The sequence below is a fragment of the Coffea eugenioides genome, chromosome 3, assembly GCF_003713205.1.
Source record: "Coffea eugenioides isolate CCC68of chromosome 3, Ceug_1.0, whole genome shotgun sequence".
Lineage (NCBI taxonomy): Eukaryota > Viridiplantae > Streptophyta > Magnoliopsida > Gentianales > Rubiaceae > Coffea > Coffea eugenioides.
This window is the reverse complement of record NC_040037.1, coordinates 972,615-987,172: the sequence shown is the minus strand read 5'-3', so window position 1 is coordinate 987,172 and position 14,558 is coordinate 972,615. Positions and strand designations below refer to the sequence as shown.

The following is a 14,558-nucleotide window of genomic DNA, read 5'->3' as shown; positions in this document are numbered from 1 at the left end:
CCATCAGGCCCACTTCATGGAGAGGCGGCGGCTACGGCCGAACTGACCTCCCTCTACTTCGAGCTGCTCTGCCCGAGCTGCCATATCACAGTATCCGTAGATTGGTTGGCCGAGCTGACAGGTCATCATGTCCGAACTGACACGTGGCTACTGGGAAATTTGCCCCACTACACTAGCCCCCCTTTGAGTCTAGAGTCATCGAAAAGTCGCATGAGTCTGGACCAAGTTCCTTGGCGAAGAGTCAGTTCGGTATGAGACCCATGATTCCACGATTGCGGCCCTTGCTCGAATAACTCGTAAGACCGAACTGAGTAGGACCAGTTCGTTTTTTGTATGAACTCCTCCTTTGTAAGTAGACTCTTGTCGAATGAATAGATCTTTGTTTCTTCTATACTTAGCAAAATTTTTCATTCATGTCTTTCTTATCATGCTATTTAAATACACTTGCGCGAGCAGACCCTGGGTTAGCGCGTGAACTGACTTCCAAATAGTTCATATATTTGCACGAAAAGATAGGACCATGCGCGACCAAACAACTTAGGTCATGTATGGACAGAGTGAGAGTTTTAATGAAAGAGCTTCATACTCGGACTCGTCATTGGAAGCTCTGAAGTCGAACCTCAAGGCGCAAGCCAATTCTTCCTCCGTAGGGCTGATTAGGAGGGGTCTGACTCCACACCCTTGCTTGATGCTCTATCAATATACGATGTCTAGGTTGGGATGGCCTGTCCAGCAACCTACCTGGCTTCTTCGACCTGTACGACCTGTTTGGCCTCGACAGCTTCTCCGACCTGCTCGGCCTCAGCTGTGTCTCTGGCCAGCTCGACCTCGTCGGCTCTTACGGCCAGTATGACCTCGGTAACTTCCCCGGCCTGCACGGCTTCAGCTGCGTCTCTGGCCAGCTCGGCCTCGACAACTCGTGCGACCTGTACGACCTCGGCAGCTTCTCCGACCTGTTCGGTCTCGGCAGCTTCTCCGACCTGCTTGGCCTCAGCTGCGTCTCTGACCAGCTCGACCTCAGCTGCGTCTCAGGTCAGCCCGGCCTCGACAAGTCTTGTGGCCTGTACGACCTCGGCAGCTTCTCCGACCTGTTCGGTCTCGGCAGCTTCTCCGACCTGCTTGGCCTCAGCTGCGTCTCTAACCAACTCGGCCTCAGCTGCGTCTCAGGTCAGCTCGGCCTCGGCGACCCTTGCGGCCCATACGACCTCGGCTCGCGCAGGAGCCTCTCTGGCCTGTTGGGCCTCAGCTCGGCCTCAGCTCGCGCAGAAGCTTCTTTGGCCTATTTGGCCTCAGCTAGCTCAACGCGAGCCTCTCCGACCTCTCTTGTGCGCTTTTCAAGCGATTGGCTTCCTCTGCATTAGCTTTCTCGTAAGCTCGATTCAGCATCTCCCGAACTGACCTGGGAGGTCTCTCTACGAATTCGGTGTATAGTTTCTGCTTGCGCAGTCCGTTGATGAAGGCGGCCATGACGACCTTATCGTCCCGATCCCGGACCTGGAGGGACTCGTTGTTGAATCGGACCATGTACTCGCGCAGCGATTCCTCGGACCTTTGCTGAACTGTCATCAGGTGAGCAGTACTCTTGGAAAAGGCTCGCGACGAAATGAACTGAGCTGAGAACAATCGCGCGAGCTGGCTGAAGGACCGAACTGACCTGGGGGGTAGTCCCTGGAACCACTGGCGTGCCTTTCCCTCCAGGAACATTGGAAAGGTCTTACATCTAACTGCATCGGCGGCCGTTTGTAGGCGCATTTGTGTCAAGAATGTGAACAGATGATCTTCCGGATCCGTAGTCGCGTCGTAGGATTTCATGGTCGGTATTTTGAACTTCGCAGGCAGCGGGTAGTTCTCAATGTCAAGGACAAAGGGAGAGGCGATGTACCTGTCCGCCTCAGAATCCAACAGCAGGTCCAGCTCGTCCCGCACCTGGTGCGACTCTCTCCGCTGGGAGAGCTCTCCCCTTGAATACATTCGGAAGAGCTCCGGGTGCTCTGGTCGGGAGTGTTTGTGAGAAGGCTCCACGACGTCGACCTGTTCACGCGTGAGCTCCCGGCACACTCGCTTGGGCCGGGGGTTAGGGCTCCCTGTTCGGGATTCTGACAGCCCTACCTCTTCCTCTCCTTGGGACTTGAGCCCCGGATCATGATGACCTCCCATCTGCCCCTTGAGGTAATTCATGATTGCCTCAAAGGTAGGTAGGTTTTTCGCCACCGTCTGAACCAGTTGTTCAGGCGGGATCCGTGAGAGCTCAAGCCTTTCATTCTCCAAGATTGGATCTTGACGGGGGTGCGGTGGATTACTCTGTTCGTTCCCCTTAGATCCGTCCACATTCCTCTGAGATCTAGTTTTCGGCATGTTTTCGCAAAAGAGAATACTTGGTTCCCACAGACGGCGCCAATTGATGCGACTGCCAAAAACCAGATCCGAGTTGGGCTGTAGCGAGCCGAGCTGAGCAGGCGCAATCGACCTGAGAGAGGGGGCCGAGCTAGCGTACCTACAAGGGAAGATCAAGTGCGGGACTGATGTCCCCGGAATATCTCCGACGATCAAGTCAGTGAGCTTATACTCGGAGCAATAGTCTAGAATACTTGTGTTGGCGTACCTTGTATAGTCCTTACGCTGATTATATATAGAGCAGAATGGGTGGCAGTTTCCTTATTGGAGTCAGCGTCCCCTTAGGGTTCGGAGTCTTCTTAGGGTTTCGTGCGGCGGCTCCTACAAGTTCGGAGACGGCGGCCCATCAGGCCCACTTCATGGAGAGGCGGCGGCTACGGCCGAACTGACCTCCCTCTACTTCGAGCTGCTCTGCCCGAGCTGCCATATCACAGTATCCGTAGATTGGTTGGCCGAGCTGACAGGTCATCATGTCCGAACTGACACGTGGCTACTGGGAAATTTGCCCCACTACACTGGCCTTGGTAGTACAACCATGTGTAATGTACCAGGTGAGTTTCATTTTATTTGGCTTGGTGGGGGGGCTAAATGACGAGGCAACTTTCTTGCATTTTTATTTTATTTTATTTTATTATTATTGTATGTTGTACTAGTAACAGAGTACTACTAAGTTACAGGACAATAATTGAGGTCCTCCTGCATGTTTTATGTCAAATCTAATTAAAAAGCTATGGAACCTTTAACAATAATGTCGGGAAGCAGCATGAGCAAATGATCTTGATGACCTGCATGGCAGAGGGCCGGAAAAATTTGAATTGGCTTCGATAGAGTCAAAGCGACGTGTTCCTTTGATTCTGAGTTACGAGGCAATGAAGGACCCTCTAGTCTCTACCAATGATTTTTTTTTAACTGGCGGATGCCATGTGTCAAAGATGTGGCGGAGACATTTGAGACACGTAAGCCCCGGATTAGGGGCTCACATTTGTGCAATTCTTACCTCATTTGGTGTATGCTTGTACGCCCGTTGTTGTTGTGATAATTAATTTAGATCCATGAATTGATTAATTCTAAGTTTACACCCAAATCATCATCGTGGTCATGGATAGATCACTCAAGTTCAGGTCCATGAGCGATGACAATTGCCATACGAAGACTCGCTTTTGTTACGACTTCAGTAGGTTCCCAGTCATCTTGGTCGTGTCAGAATCGCTTTCGCTACGGCTCCCCCGTGGATTGTCAGAATTTTAGGTCATGCTTGAATTGCTTGTTTTCGTCGAAAAATATTGTCGTTTTCCGTTATTACATTTCCCTATCACCTTTTTTCCTCACATTTATCAAATCGCTACAATAATTTTTTCATAAAAAATAACGGAAAATGCAATCCAAACACAACCTTAGTTTCACCCAAATTAATTGAAACTTGGAAAACTTGGAAGCTCGTTCTTTAAATAGGTTTACATCATCTACGCCAGCCTATTGCTTCACATGTAATGTTGAGTTGTATTCCGCAAAATGTCAAGTTCGACAAGTCATAATCAAGTTAAATGAGTTAGGGTAAACTGCTAAAGAAATCCCTGAACTATTTCAACTGTGAACTTTTGACCCTTTATCTATTTCAAATCTCAAATTGGATCTTCAATTATAAAAAGCCTTACATTGCTATCCTTTCATTCATCTCCACTGTTAAACCTTATGGGTCTAATGGGTTGAAAGATTATAATTTTATGTTTTTTTTTTATTATTGAGGAGCCGATTTGAGATTTGAAATAAATTAAAAGCCAAAAGCTAACCATTAGAGTACTTTAAAAACTCCCTATATAATTTACCCAATGGGTTAAGACCCAAGTTTGAGTTACTCAAATAGTACTAATGTTTGAGATTACACGTATCATTTCCAATCTCTTATCTTAAACTTAAAATAAGGCTATGTTTCCTTGGGAACCATTGGAATCTATATATATATATATATGAAAGTTATTATTTCAATCAAATGTTTTTTCTTTCGCACTTGGCATTGCTAATTGGAGAGAATTAATGGGTCTTGAATCACTTGAATTTCACCCACATTAATTCCTACTTGGATTATATTATATGTTTAAAAAATCATCTGTAATTTTAAAATAACTTTCAAAACCATTAATTTTCTAAAGTTAATATAAATGTAGTTACATTACCAGCTTACGACCAACCCCTTGTGCAGACTTTTTTTAATTTTCTCTGCCTTCATCTAAAACTGTTTCAAGTCGGCCACACTTCCGAAGCTGTCAGTATTTAGCAATCAGATAGCATTTCTACCTAGTAACTACGGTACCATCAGATCAGAGTGAGATGCTCATAAGAAGTGTTGTACGCAATCAAGGAAGAATTTTCAAAACAAAGTTGTCTGTCCCTTTCCGCGGCATATGGCCTCCTATTTCTACTACAAATCCACACAAGAGAGAGAAAATTTAACTACAGTATCGGAACACAAACCAGAAACCTATCCGACGAAGCAAATACACTTTTTGAGTGCTATGAAAAAAATTATCTCGTCAAATGCACAAGATAAAAGGTACATGAATTTAACAGGCATGGGTTTGGAAACAAATTTCTTTTGGAACATCGCAACACATCCTCAAACTGAATGATTACTTCTAGCTGATCATTCGATGGTACAGAAAACGAATGACTCTCTTTTCCTGTCAAATGCTATTCACAAAGGCATCTTAATTTTAATAAGACTCGCTTCATGTCCGAAACTATTTCTATCAATACAAAATTAGCCGTATAACATCAGCTCACCGAAGATCTACCACATCAAACTTCAAATTAGAATTCATATACACGTGCGAACAGTGCTCATATATGGGGCTTCCATCTTCAGCAGCCTCATGTGGATGAAAACCACGTTGCTGACAGTTGCGTATAACAGCCACACCGCCCGGATCGGACAAATGAAAAATGCCATGAGGACTGCAACAAGTATTTGAATGAGACGAAATTAGGCTTACAAGAAACATGTCTATACAGAAATACTAGCAGACATACAAATACTGAAATGAAGGGGTTAAAATTGAAAAGTAACCCACATTAGCCAGCCAATGGAATATCAACTTTCATGGTGCAAGTACAAATTACAGTCTGGTAAGGCCCTAAGAAAATCAATTTTCGCTGATTACATTAACCCGTGAGGTTAGGTCATTGTCAAAAGACTACGCTTGCCATCCCCCATCCTCAATTTATAATGGTACATGTTGGCTGCTTACTTTTATGACAGTTGACACATAATTGATATGGACAATGACCAAAAAATGCCCTCAGAGCCACCTTTTGTTTCCACCAGATGAGTGGTATACCGGTCACTTTTTACGTGAAAAATAGAGATTGGTAGTTTCAAAAACTTCAATCAGTCTATGAATACATTTATGGAAGGAATTAAAGGTGTATATAGCTATACCTGGATGTGTCTGTCGGAGCCATAACAATTGCAATGGCTTCTGGTAGCATCACCTGTTATATGACAAAATGTGACTCAGCAAAGGAAATACAAGAGCATCTACTGCAAGAATTACACCAGAACTACAACAATCAAAAGTTGTTCGTAATAATGTCAAATAGCTGGAATATAATTGTTTACGATTTAGTTAACTGCCAACCTTTGGAAATATATCCTTTAAAAGTGATTTCTTTTTTACTCTCTTCAAACTAATTAACCTCCGCTACAAACTCCACAATCTAACAAGTTATCCACCTCTCCAATTACACCAACCTATACTAATGGTGAAAACATCACTGGCTACAGGACAAAAAAACCAGATTCCAACAAAACATGTCAAGAAATTGTGGTCGGAGGAAGAACACACCATGTTTGGTGGGATGAAAATATGAGTCGGAAAAATGGGAAAATTACCCATGACAATGAAAAGTAGAATAATAAGTATGTATACGTGCAAACATTTTCCAGAAACGTTAAAAATAATGCAGTACCCACCCAGCATGTCTATAAAGCTAATGAGACGAAATAAATGATTACAAAAATCAAATCAAAGTAGAAAGTACATGTACTTCTATTTGTTCGACATTGCCAACAAAAAAGCCAATAAATTTCAATAAAACAATGTGGAGAAAGTATAAATAACAAAATACTATTTCTGTTATTACCTGATATGAGTAATGTGTGTGAAGGTCAACCGATGACATGAAGCAGGTTTGAGATGGATGTGTCTGAAAATCAAGTAAGAATGGTTCAATGGGTGAAAGTAAGATTGTAAACAAAATTCATACAAGGACCATTGCCTTTTACTTCCAATCTTAGTCGCTCCAAATAATCTGCTTACACTCTTTAACATGGATTTAAGGATTGAAAAAAATGTTCAAAAGATCCAGTTCTAAATCTTTCTATTCATTAAACTCATCTCACTGAATCCAAAAACATGGTAATATATTTAAGTAGAATTATCATACTACTACCAATAAAAATAACATTAAACAACATCCTCAAATCACAACAGGCCCATTTCAACTGAGGACCAAAGTGTGACGCAGAAGATAAGCAAAATCAACGATGATGGGATCCAAAATTCTTCACAGTTGTCAAGAACTTCCGATCCTAGTTAATGAGCACAGCACGATAGATCAGCTAACAAATAATGCCCATTAGAGCTATTTCCAGACTTACATGAATCCACCCAAGAGGGAAGAGAGAACACTTGTCTTGAACGTCAAAGATTTCTTCTTCATTCAATGTCTGACACTGAAATGAGAGAAATTTATTCAATAAGATCGATCATCAGTAATAAGTGACAAAAAGTGCTAATACTAGAGAAGGAGAACTGATAATCATAGTTTCTGATCATGGGAAACAGAAGTCCTTGACATGTGACCCATCTAAAACATTAGCATAAAATAAAATATGCATACACAGACCCATGCATATGCCCGCTCTTTCATATTGCTGTTGTTACACTTTGAACCTAAGATGCATTGAGATATCGAGAGAAGATTCAACATTATAAGTTTGTCAGGTTCCCTATCTAGCTTGTAAAGATGTCAGCAGCAACATATGACAGTCACAATTCAAGTTGAAACAAAAAGGACTGACACAGCAACTTTTTTGTACATTTTCTTTTACAAAATTTTCTTGCATGTTCCTCTTCCTCTATATCTTTTCTTTACCAGGAGAGTGGGCAAAGGGATAGTAGAGACAAAACAGTGCTATAAACAGCCTTAAATGGTTTTTTTTTACAGAAAATGGAGACATCTCTTACTGAATCCGAAGTTGATTCCTGCTTTGGGATGATAAGTGTTGTTATGTGGAACACCCTGTTTTTCTGCAATTAGATACCCATGGAGAATACAACATTTACTTTTGGCTCATTGAGACATAATAGTTGACGAGAAAGGAAGAGACAACTACCAAAGTCCCTGCAAGAACTCCACATGTTTCCAAATTTCTTGCTGTATTTTTTTTAGCCAATCTCAAGAAATCATCCATCATCTTCACCGGCTGCAACATAATGCAACAAAACAAGCATCCCGTTCTTAGTGAACTAAATGTAAGCAACTCAGTAACTAATTAAAGATCAAACAATGCTTTATAGTAACATAACTACCCCAGTAATCTGTAGGGAGGTTTTGACTGGGGGTTGGGGGGAGGTGGGGGAGGGGAGTTTGTTAATAGAAAATTAAGAGAAAACAACTCACAATATGCAGATGTTGATATGAGTTAGAACTGGCTGTCCCATCTGAAAAGAATTTTGCAGGTCCGGGTCTTGGATCTGCAACCTTTGAAGGAGATATTGGAAGATACTCGGGTTGCACCTGAGCAAGGACAGGAGGTGGAGATGGTTGTCTAACCAATGGAAAAATATCTCTCACTTCGTCATCAAATGGACGAGCGGAATCCTTGTCAAGAGATGACCATCTTCCATCATCCAGAGAGAGAACAGATGCCATAGCAGACTTTTCCACTTCCAGATCACCATCCCTTGATGTGACAATCTCATATTTTCCACCCTGATTCAGGCTAGAACAATACACAGAAACATTTTGAAATGTTACAAGTTCTGACAGAAGAAAGACATCACACAGAACAATGTCATGATTGATTAAGCAGGAAAGAAAAAGAAAAACCCTAAGGCACAATCATATGATTAATAATTTTTATTCACAGAAATACAGCAGACTTGCAGGGCCAACACGGAACAATCAGGAATATATAGGTTCCTGACCTTGAGTCTTCATTTGAAGCTAAATCTGTGTTAATTGGATAGTTGACCTGCATACAACAAAAACCAACTACTTTATTCATGCCCAAAAGTTTTCGCAAATAAAGTACTACATGATGAAGTTTACCTTTATCTCAGTGGTAGATCCTAGCCACTGACCATGAAGACCATTTGGTCCTAAAAAGGAGTGTCTAGACAATGTTTCTTGCTTTGGAAGAGGTAAACTGAGATTTCTGTACATTTATCAGAGAATCACCCATTGTTAGATATATGTAAATGGACCGTGATTCTTCAATATCAACATGTACAAACATCTTTAATTTGGCTATTGCTGTTATTATGCTGAAAAGCAAACTTGAAGTAAAACAGAAAACGTCAAATGAGAAGACACAAACTTCAATGTGTGAGACATCCAAGACAAAGGTAGGGATCAATAAATCTCTCAGGGCTACTTTATTCGACTATTGTCCTCAAGAAATATTTTGCATATATTCTAAAGTTCAGATAAGCTGCACATCAAAATACAGACCAGGGACAATAATATTACCTGTAGCCAATGACAATAGTTCATCTAGAAAGCAACACATATCAAGACTAACAAGAGGAAGAACATAACTAATATTCAGCTGAATTATAAGAGGCATGAGCCAAAAATGCCCACCTTTAACAGATTCAATTAAAAACCTTAAATCATGAATACTCACAGCTTCTGGAAATGCTTATCAATTGGACTCGTTGATGGAACTAGACTGTAGTTATCATTCCTTTTCCAAGAAGACTGAGCTGTGCAAGCCTGCTGTAGTTGGGAAAAACATAAATAAAGAAGGTCCATATGGCAGAAATACAAGGACAAAATCCAACAAGGAAAAGAATCAATGAAATGAAAGACATTTGTCCAAAAGAAATCTTAACATACGAGAAAAATATACAAACATATGTATGAGAAGAAGTATGCATTTCCAACTGACTATAAAAAGTAGAGGGGAAACCAGAAGAAGAAGAAGAAGCCATTTACTTGAAAAGAAAAAAAGAAAAAAGGAAAAAAAAACCATAGTCCAAGAATGAAATGGAAGAAGAACGTGCAGCCACTAGTACAAGGAAATAGCCTGCTGGTGAATCCTAGAGAATATCATCGAACCACTGAAATGTGGTCTCAGATAGGTGCTACACAAGAGATGTCAAAGTCCAGCCAGAAACAAAAACTTGAGATGGTTTCGGAAAAATAGCACTTAAAACATATACACAACCATCCTACTGAAAAATAGTGAACAGAATCAGAAGCAGTACCCTTTGATTGTCGTAGCTTAATGATGCTCTATTGTTTGCAGTTGGCCATTCTTGAAAGGATGCTGATGCAGATGGAGCCCTTTTCTCTCCATCAAGTAAAGAAGGTTCATCTTTCACCTCAACTCTTCCTCTATCATGCAACCGCCGTTGTGCTTCCGGTTTTAAGGCCTCCAGCTCATCTAGCACACTTGATAATTTCTACAACAGAACCAGCATCAAACAATATGCCACACCTTTACACACAAAGGCTCACCAGTATGCAGTATCTACAGTAATGCAATAACATCAAACAAACCTTTCTAAAAGACGTTCTTTCTTTAGGATACAAAGCCTGGTAATCGCGATGGAACGGTATAGTCTCAGAAACCAAACTGCCAAACAATCAACAAAAAGTTCGTTGAAGTAATAATTTAAAAAAAATGCATTAGTGTATTAGAAAATATTTTGTTGTGGCAGCATTATTCTTTGTCTATACCTGGAATATCTAAGAAGTATTATATACAAGTCGATAATATTCTTCTCCTCCCGATAAATGTTAGCCTGCCATAAAAGACCCAATATTTTCATAAATCATAAACAGACAATTTGTACAAAGCAAGTGATCACTTTAAGTTAATCAAAATCGCCCATACAAACTCATAAACCCTGATTAAGAATTGAAATGACCGTAAACAGTAACTAATCAACTACAAATCCTTAAATAACATGATACAATCATAACATAAATGATTTGGGGAAATCATTTTCACGTAAATTGGGGGCAAAAAAATATTTATTGGCAAGGAGAAATGGATGACCTGTTTGAGGAGATTATCGGCAATTCGGTAGTAATTACGGAGAGGAATTCGATTATCGACGCCAACTTTGCGCGCCATGGCGCTGATATTAATCGTCGATTTGTTCGCCGGCCGCCTCATTTTCCAACGACGATGGGGAACCACCGGGGAAGGGAAAATGTTCTGCTCTTACTGCAATGCGACGTCGTTCCCCAGTTGGAAATGTTAGGCGAGTTTTCCCGAACGTGGAGCCCGTTGAGAAGTGAACACAAAGGTTTGACCAAAAACTGGGTCGTTTTTACTTTTTATAGAAGAGGACGACAGTAAAGCTTTTAATGTCGACAGAGTGTCATACCGCTTATTTTGAAGGATCCGAATTCCGAACTGGACCTTCTAATTGGGGCAGGAGCGAATTGCAGAGTAATATGGACTCTCTTTTTTTTTTTTTCAAAGGGTGGTGGTCGGAAAAATGAACTAATACTGCACGATTGAGTTGTCAACTGATCAAGTCAAAGGTCCTATACATAATTGGATAACTTGATATTTGCATTTTTTTAAAAAAAAAATTAATTGAGATGCTATAATAATTAAGCCAAAAATAACAATTTCAAACTCATTAAGAGGGTTTACTATTTTTTCATAAAAGGAAAAAATGTAGAAAAATTAATTGTCTCACTAATTTTTGTTTTATACAAAATGTAGACCTCTTTCACAATTCACAATAAATAAGTTTTTCTTCTTTCTTTTTTCCATTTATATTATTTACGCTTTTAATTTAAAAAAAAAGCCTAAACTGCTGTTTGATTATAAATCGAGGGGAAGCTGATGAATGAATGACTAATAAAGCCTAACAGATAACAGCTATTTCGAGGAACATCAGAAAACAGTTAAAAGGGGACAAAACCCACATTCCTTTCTCTGTGATTTACATTCATGCAGATGTAAATAGGTTTGCCCGAAATAAGAAAGTGACAATGGAATTGATAAACGGACTAGTGGAATTCAATACCTGAACTGATATCAAGTGCAAAAACATTTTTACAGGACCTATTCCAGCTGGATGTAATGGACAACAACAACAGAATCTACAAATTGGTAGACAGCAGAAAGTACCAACGGATGTAATCGACAACAACAACAACAACAGAATTTATTTATTTTTTACTGAAAACTACGAAAATTTATTGCGGGATGCGAGCAAAGAAACATATAGAAGCTCATTCCAGGAATCTGGAATCCCAGGAAGGCACCAGTGGCTGCAGTCTTGTATCATCCCAGGCCTCCTAATTGTTTCTGGCTGGCTGAATATAGAAGGATGGCCATCCTTTCTGTAGTCTGTCATTTTTGTAATGTTCAGGAGGAATACTGGGGTCTTCATCTCTGATATCACCGATTCGAGGATGGTCATCATCCATGGATGTGGAGAAAGATAGGTGTCATTTGTTATTGGTACCGTCTCGCCTTCACAGCTTCCTCCTGAATTCCATTGACCACCTCTGCGCAATTTGAACCATTGAACAACAATGCTAAATCAGGCTACGAAAATTTGCACGCCAACACAGAGAATCTAGTTGAATACTACGATTAATTGAAAAAGCCAAGTCCCGAATCAAATTCTAGAAAACCATTCTCGATTTATCGGGCCAACCAAAGACTTGGTTCGGACTCTGAACTTCAGAGTTCATGCTAGAAACACATTACAGTTTTGCACACACAGAAAATAGCTTGGTGGATAGTAGTATTACTTGAAGTGGGAAGCAGAGTATCCGCGGAAAAAGACCGTTGTTTGACTGCTGTTAATATTGGAATCGACCCAACGAGCCCATGTCTTCAGGGCCTTAGTAAATGCATCTGTTACTCCTAATGTGTTGTAGACGCGGTTGCCTTCCTGGAAATAGTTATTCCTGAACTAACAACATAGACTTGATCAGGAAAATGCTTTCTTTGAAGAACTTATGTAAATGTGGCAAAACCATGATATGTGTGTCAAAAATGTATCTCAAGGTTGGAACTTCACTCTTGTCAAGTAGACCAAAAGATTAAAGCTTTATTTACCCTTTAGATGTCTTGTGGTGAGTCCACCAGTGGCCTGTATTGAAGATAATGATATCAGCGTCATGATACTTGGTCGAGGAAGCCTGAATCATGTCCAATCTCAATGTTTCTCTCCGCATTCCAGCCTTAGTAGTGAGTTTCCATTCTTGAACTAGGAATGGGGATTTAATGAAGTCCACTGACAAATTAAAATCCTACATCAACCGAAGAATAGTACTTCAACATATCAGTCAACAATTAACACCATTGGGAAAGATTTCTGTTGAATCTAATTTCAAAAATCTTATTTCCATTGAGAGAGATTTAACCTGGAACTTGAAGGAATAAAATCCTTCTGTCCTGAATTCGCGGCGACCCGAAACTTCATACACATTGCTGGTATTGCCCAATGATCCTCTTAGAGCACAGACCAATGATTCCCACATGTTTCTGTTCAGCGAGTCCCCTACAAACACCAGTCTCTTTCCACTCAACATTTTCAGCATTTTCAATCCATCAAACCTGAACATGCACCCCAAACAAACATAAATCAGAAAAGAAATATGAAACCAAAATCTCACAAAATCAAACGAAACCTATATGAAAACGCGAACATTTTGAACTCAATCCTAAAGAAACAAACGGGGGAAAACGCACAAAAAATAGAACCTTGGAATTTCACAGCCATGGGGTTTCCACCTGAGCCTAAGATAATCTGAATCTGGCCTGCCATTCTTGAAACAATTGAAGGCATCATCAATGAAAGGACAAGATCCTGGCCTATAGAGCGGCTCAGAATCATCCAGAATCCAGTTCCCATCAAAGATATCACAAGAACTGATGATGTTTTCATGAGTTGCCACGCTTTCATGCATTCTTGAAGTTTCATTGCTCTTATTGACAGCAGAAAACGTGACAGCATCAGTGCAAGTTCTTGGAGGCTGTGAAATGAAATGGGGTTCACTGGGAACAATTGAGGATAAAGAAGAGATGTAATTTGAGCCGGGGTGAAGATGAGAAACGAGATTTTTGGAAGTTACAGCAGGGGATTTGTTGGATAGGGGTGAGAAGAAGATGATGGCAAGAACTAGAGTTAAAAACAGAGTGAAAAGCCCTTTCGTTCTGGATTTTGGCAGTGATTGACCGAAGTTTCTTGAGAAATCGAAGAACAAGTTCTTGAACGAATCCATTGCAGAGTTGAGAAACGAAAAATTTTGACGAAGCAGAGACCAGAGATGGCATTGGCTCTGTTTCTGAGGGTGGGAGTGGCGGTTATACTCGATCGCGTCCAGGAGAGAGTTGTGTTGAGGAGGGAAATGCGTGCTCTTTGTTGTTTAATTTACGATTTTGACCTCATCTTCTACTTGGGTGAAATGGTAAAACAACTACGCATAAATAAAATTGGTAATCCGATGGTTTAACAATCAGTTAATCTGCTCTTACTCTGTTTCTCTCTCTTATTATCTTTTTTTTTTTTTTTTTACCGCAAAGAAAGAACGAATTTTTTTCTCCAACGCAGGAAAAACAAGATATGAGAACATTTATGAAAAGCAAGAATTAGACTGTCTCTCCTCTTCAATTTACCTTATATTCTTTGGTTCCGTTTGATAAAACTGAATCTGAATTCTGAAATCTGAATTCTGAAATCTGAATACTGAAACAATTAATTTGCTGAATTTTAAGTATTGAAAAAAATATATGAATGTTTGAATTTTAATGCTAAATCTATTTATACTGTTTGATAAATATTTATAGTTGAATGCTTAATAAGTTTAATTTGACAATTTTGCCCTTATATCCTTTCATTCAAAAAAGAAATAGAATCTATGATTTAATTAGTTTAAATTTGTTAGGTATGAAA

At 40.3% G+C, this 14,558-nt stretch overlaps 2 protein-coding genes across 3 annotated transcripts; both read right to left on the bottom strand.

Annotated features, from left to right (window-relative positions):
• Positions 1 to 4,930: 4,930 nt before the first annotated feature.
• LOC113765456 (AMSH-like ubiquitin thioesterase 3) lies at positions 4,931 to 10,945 on the bottom strand. 2 transcript variants are annotated; one of them, XM_027309643.1, is made up of 14 exons: positions 10,685 to 10,945; positions 10,363 to 10,427; positions 10,183 to 10,258; positions 9,888 to 10,085; positions 9,305 to 9,396; positions 8,728 to 8,833; positions 8,604 to 8,650; positions 8,077 to 8,398; positions 7,790 to 7,879; positions 7,641 to 7,703; positions 7,052 to 7,126; positions 6,535 to 6,597; positions 5,831 to 5,883; positions 4,931 to 5,346 (listed from the first exon to the last, which is right to left on the bottom strand). In XM_027309643.1, the coding sequence occupies exons 1-14, from the start codon at positions 10,802 to 10,804 to the stop codon at positions 5,172 to 5,174; spliced, it is 1,545 nt and encodes a 514-aa protein (XP_027165444.1). In that variant the 5' UTR covers positions 10,805 to 10,945; the 3' UTR covers positions 4,931 to 5,171. The 2 variants fall into 2 exon arrangements, with proteins under 2 accessions (XP_027165444.1, XP_027165445.1); XM_027309644.1 differs by having other exon boundaries at positions 9,305 to 9,393.
• An 889-nt stretch (positions 10,946 to 11,834) lies between these two features.
• On the bottom strand, positions 11,835 to 13,887 carry LOC113764907 (protein trichome birefringence-like 4). Its single transcript, XM_027308951.1, has 5 exons — positions 13,367 to 13,887; positions 13,027 to 13,219; positions 12,719 to 12,912; positions 12,409 to 12,567; positions 11,835 to 12,159 (listed from the first exon to the last, which is right to left on the bottom strand). Exons 1-5 carry the CDS (start codon positions 13,885 to 13,887, stop codon positions 11,835 to 11,837), a joined length of 1,392 nt encoding a protein of 463 aa, XP_027164752.1.
• Positions 13,888 to 14,558: the final 671 nt, after the last annotated feature.

What these genes read in the sequence shown, in the direction of transcription:
- LOC113765456 (XM_027309643.1), bottom strand. Translation starts at nt 10,804, where the DNA reads ATGAGGCGGCCGGCGAACAAATCGACGATTAATATCAGCGCCATGGCG. An exon ending in ATACTTCTTAGATATTCCAG is followed by an intron (nt 10,259 to 10,362) that starts GTATAGACAAAG and finishes ATTGTTTGGCAG; the next exon opens with TTTGGTTTCTGAGACTATAC. An exon ending in GCTCCGACAGACACATCCAG is followed by an intron (nt 5,347 to 5,830) that starts GTATAGCTATAT and finishes TACTTGTTGCAG; the next exon opens with TCCTCATGGCATTTTTCATT.
- LOC113764907 (XM_027308951.1), bottom strand. Translation starts at nt 13,887, where the DNA reads ATGGATTCGTTCAAGAACTTGTTCTTCGATTTCTCAAGAAACTTCGGT. An exon ending in TTTATTCCTTCAAGTTCCAG is followed by an intron (nt 12,913 to 13,026) that starts GTTAAATCTCTC and finishes CGGTTGATGTAG; the next exon opens with GATTTTAATTTGTCAGTGGA. An exon ending in CACCACAAGACATCTAAAGG is followed by an intron (nt 12,568 to 12,718) that starts GTAAATAAAGCT and finishes TTGTTAGTTCAG; the next exon opens with GAATAACTATTTCCAGGAAG.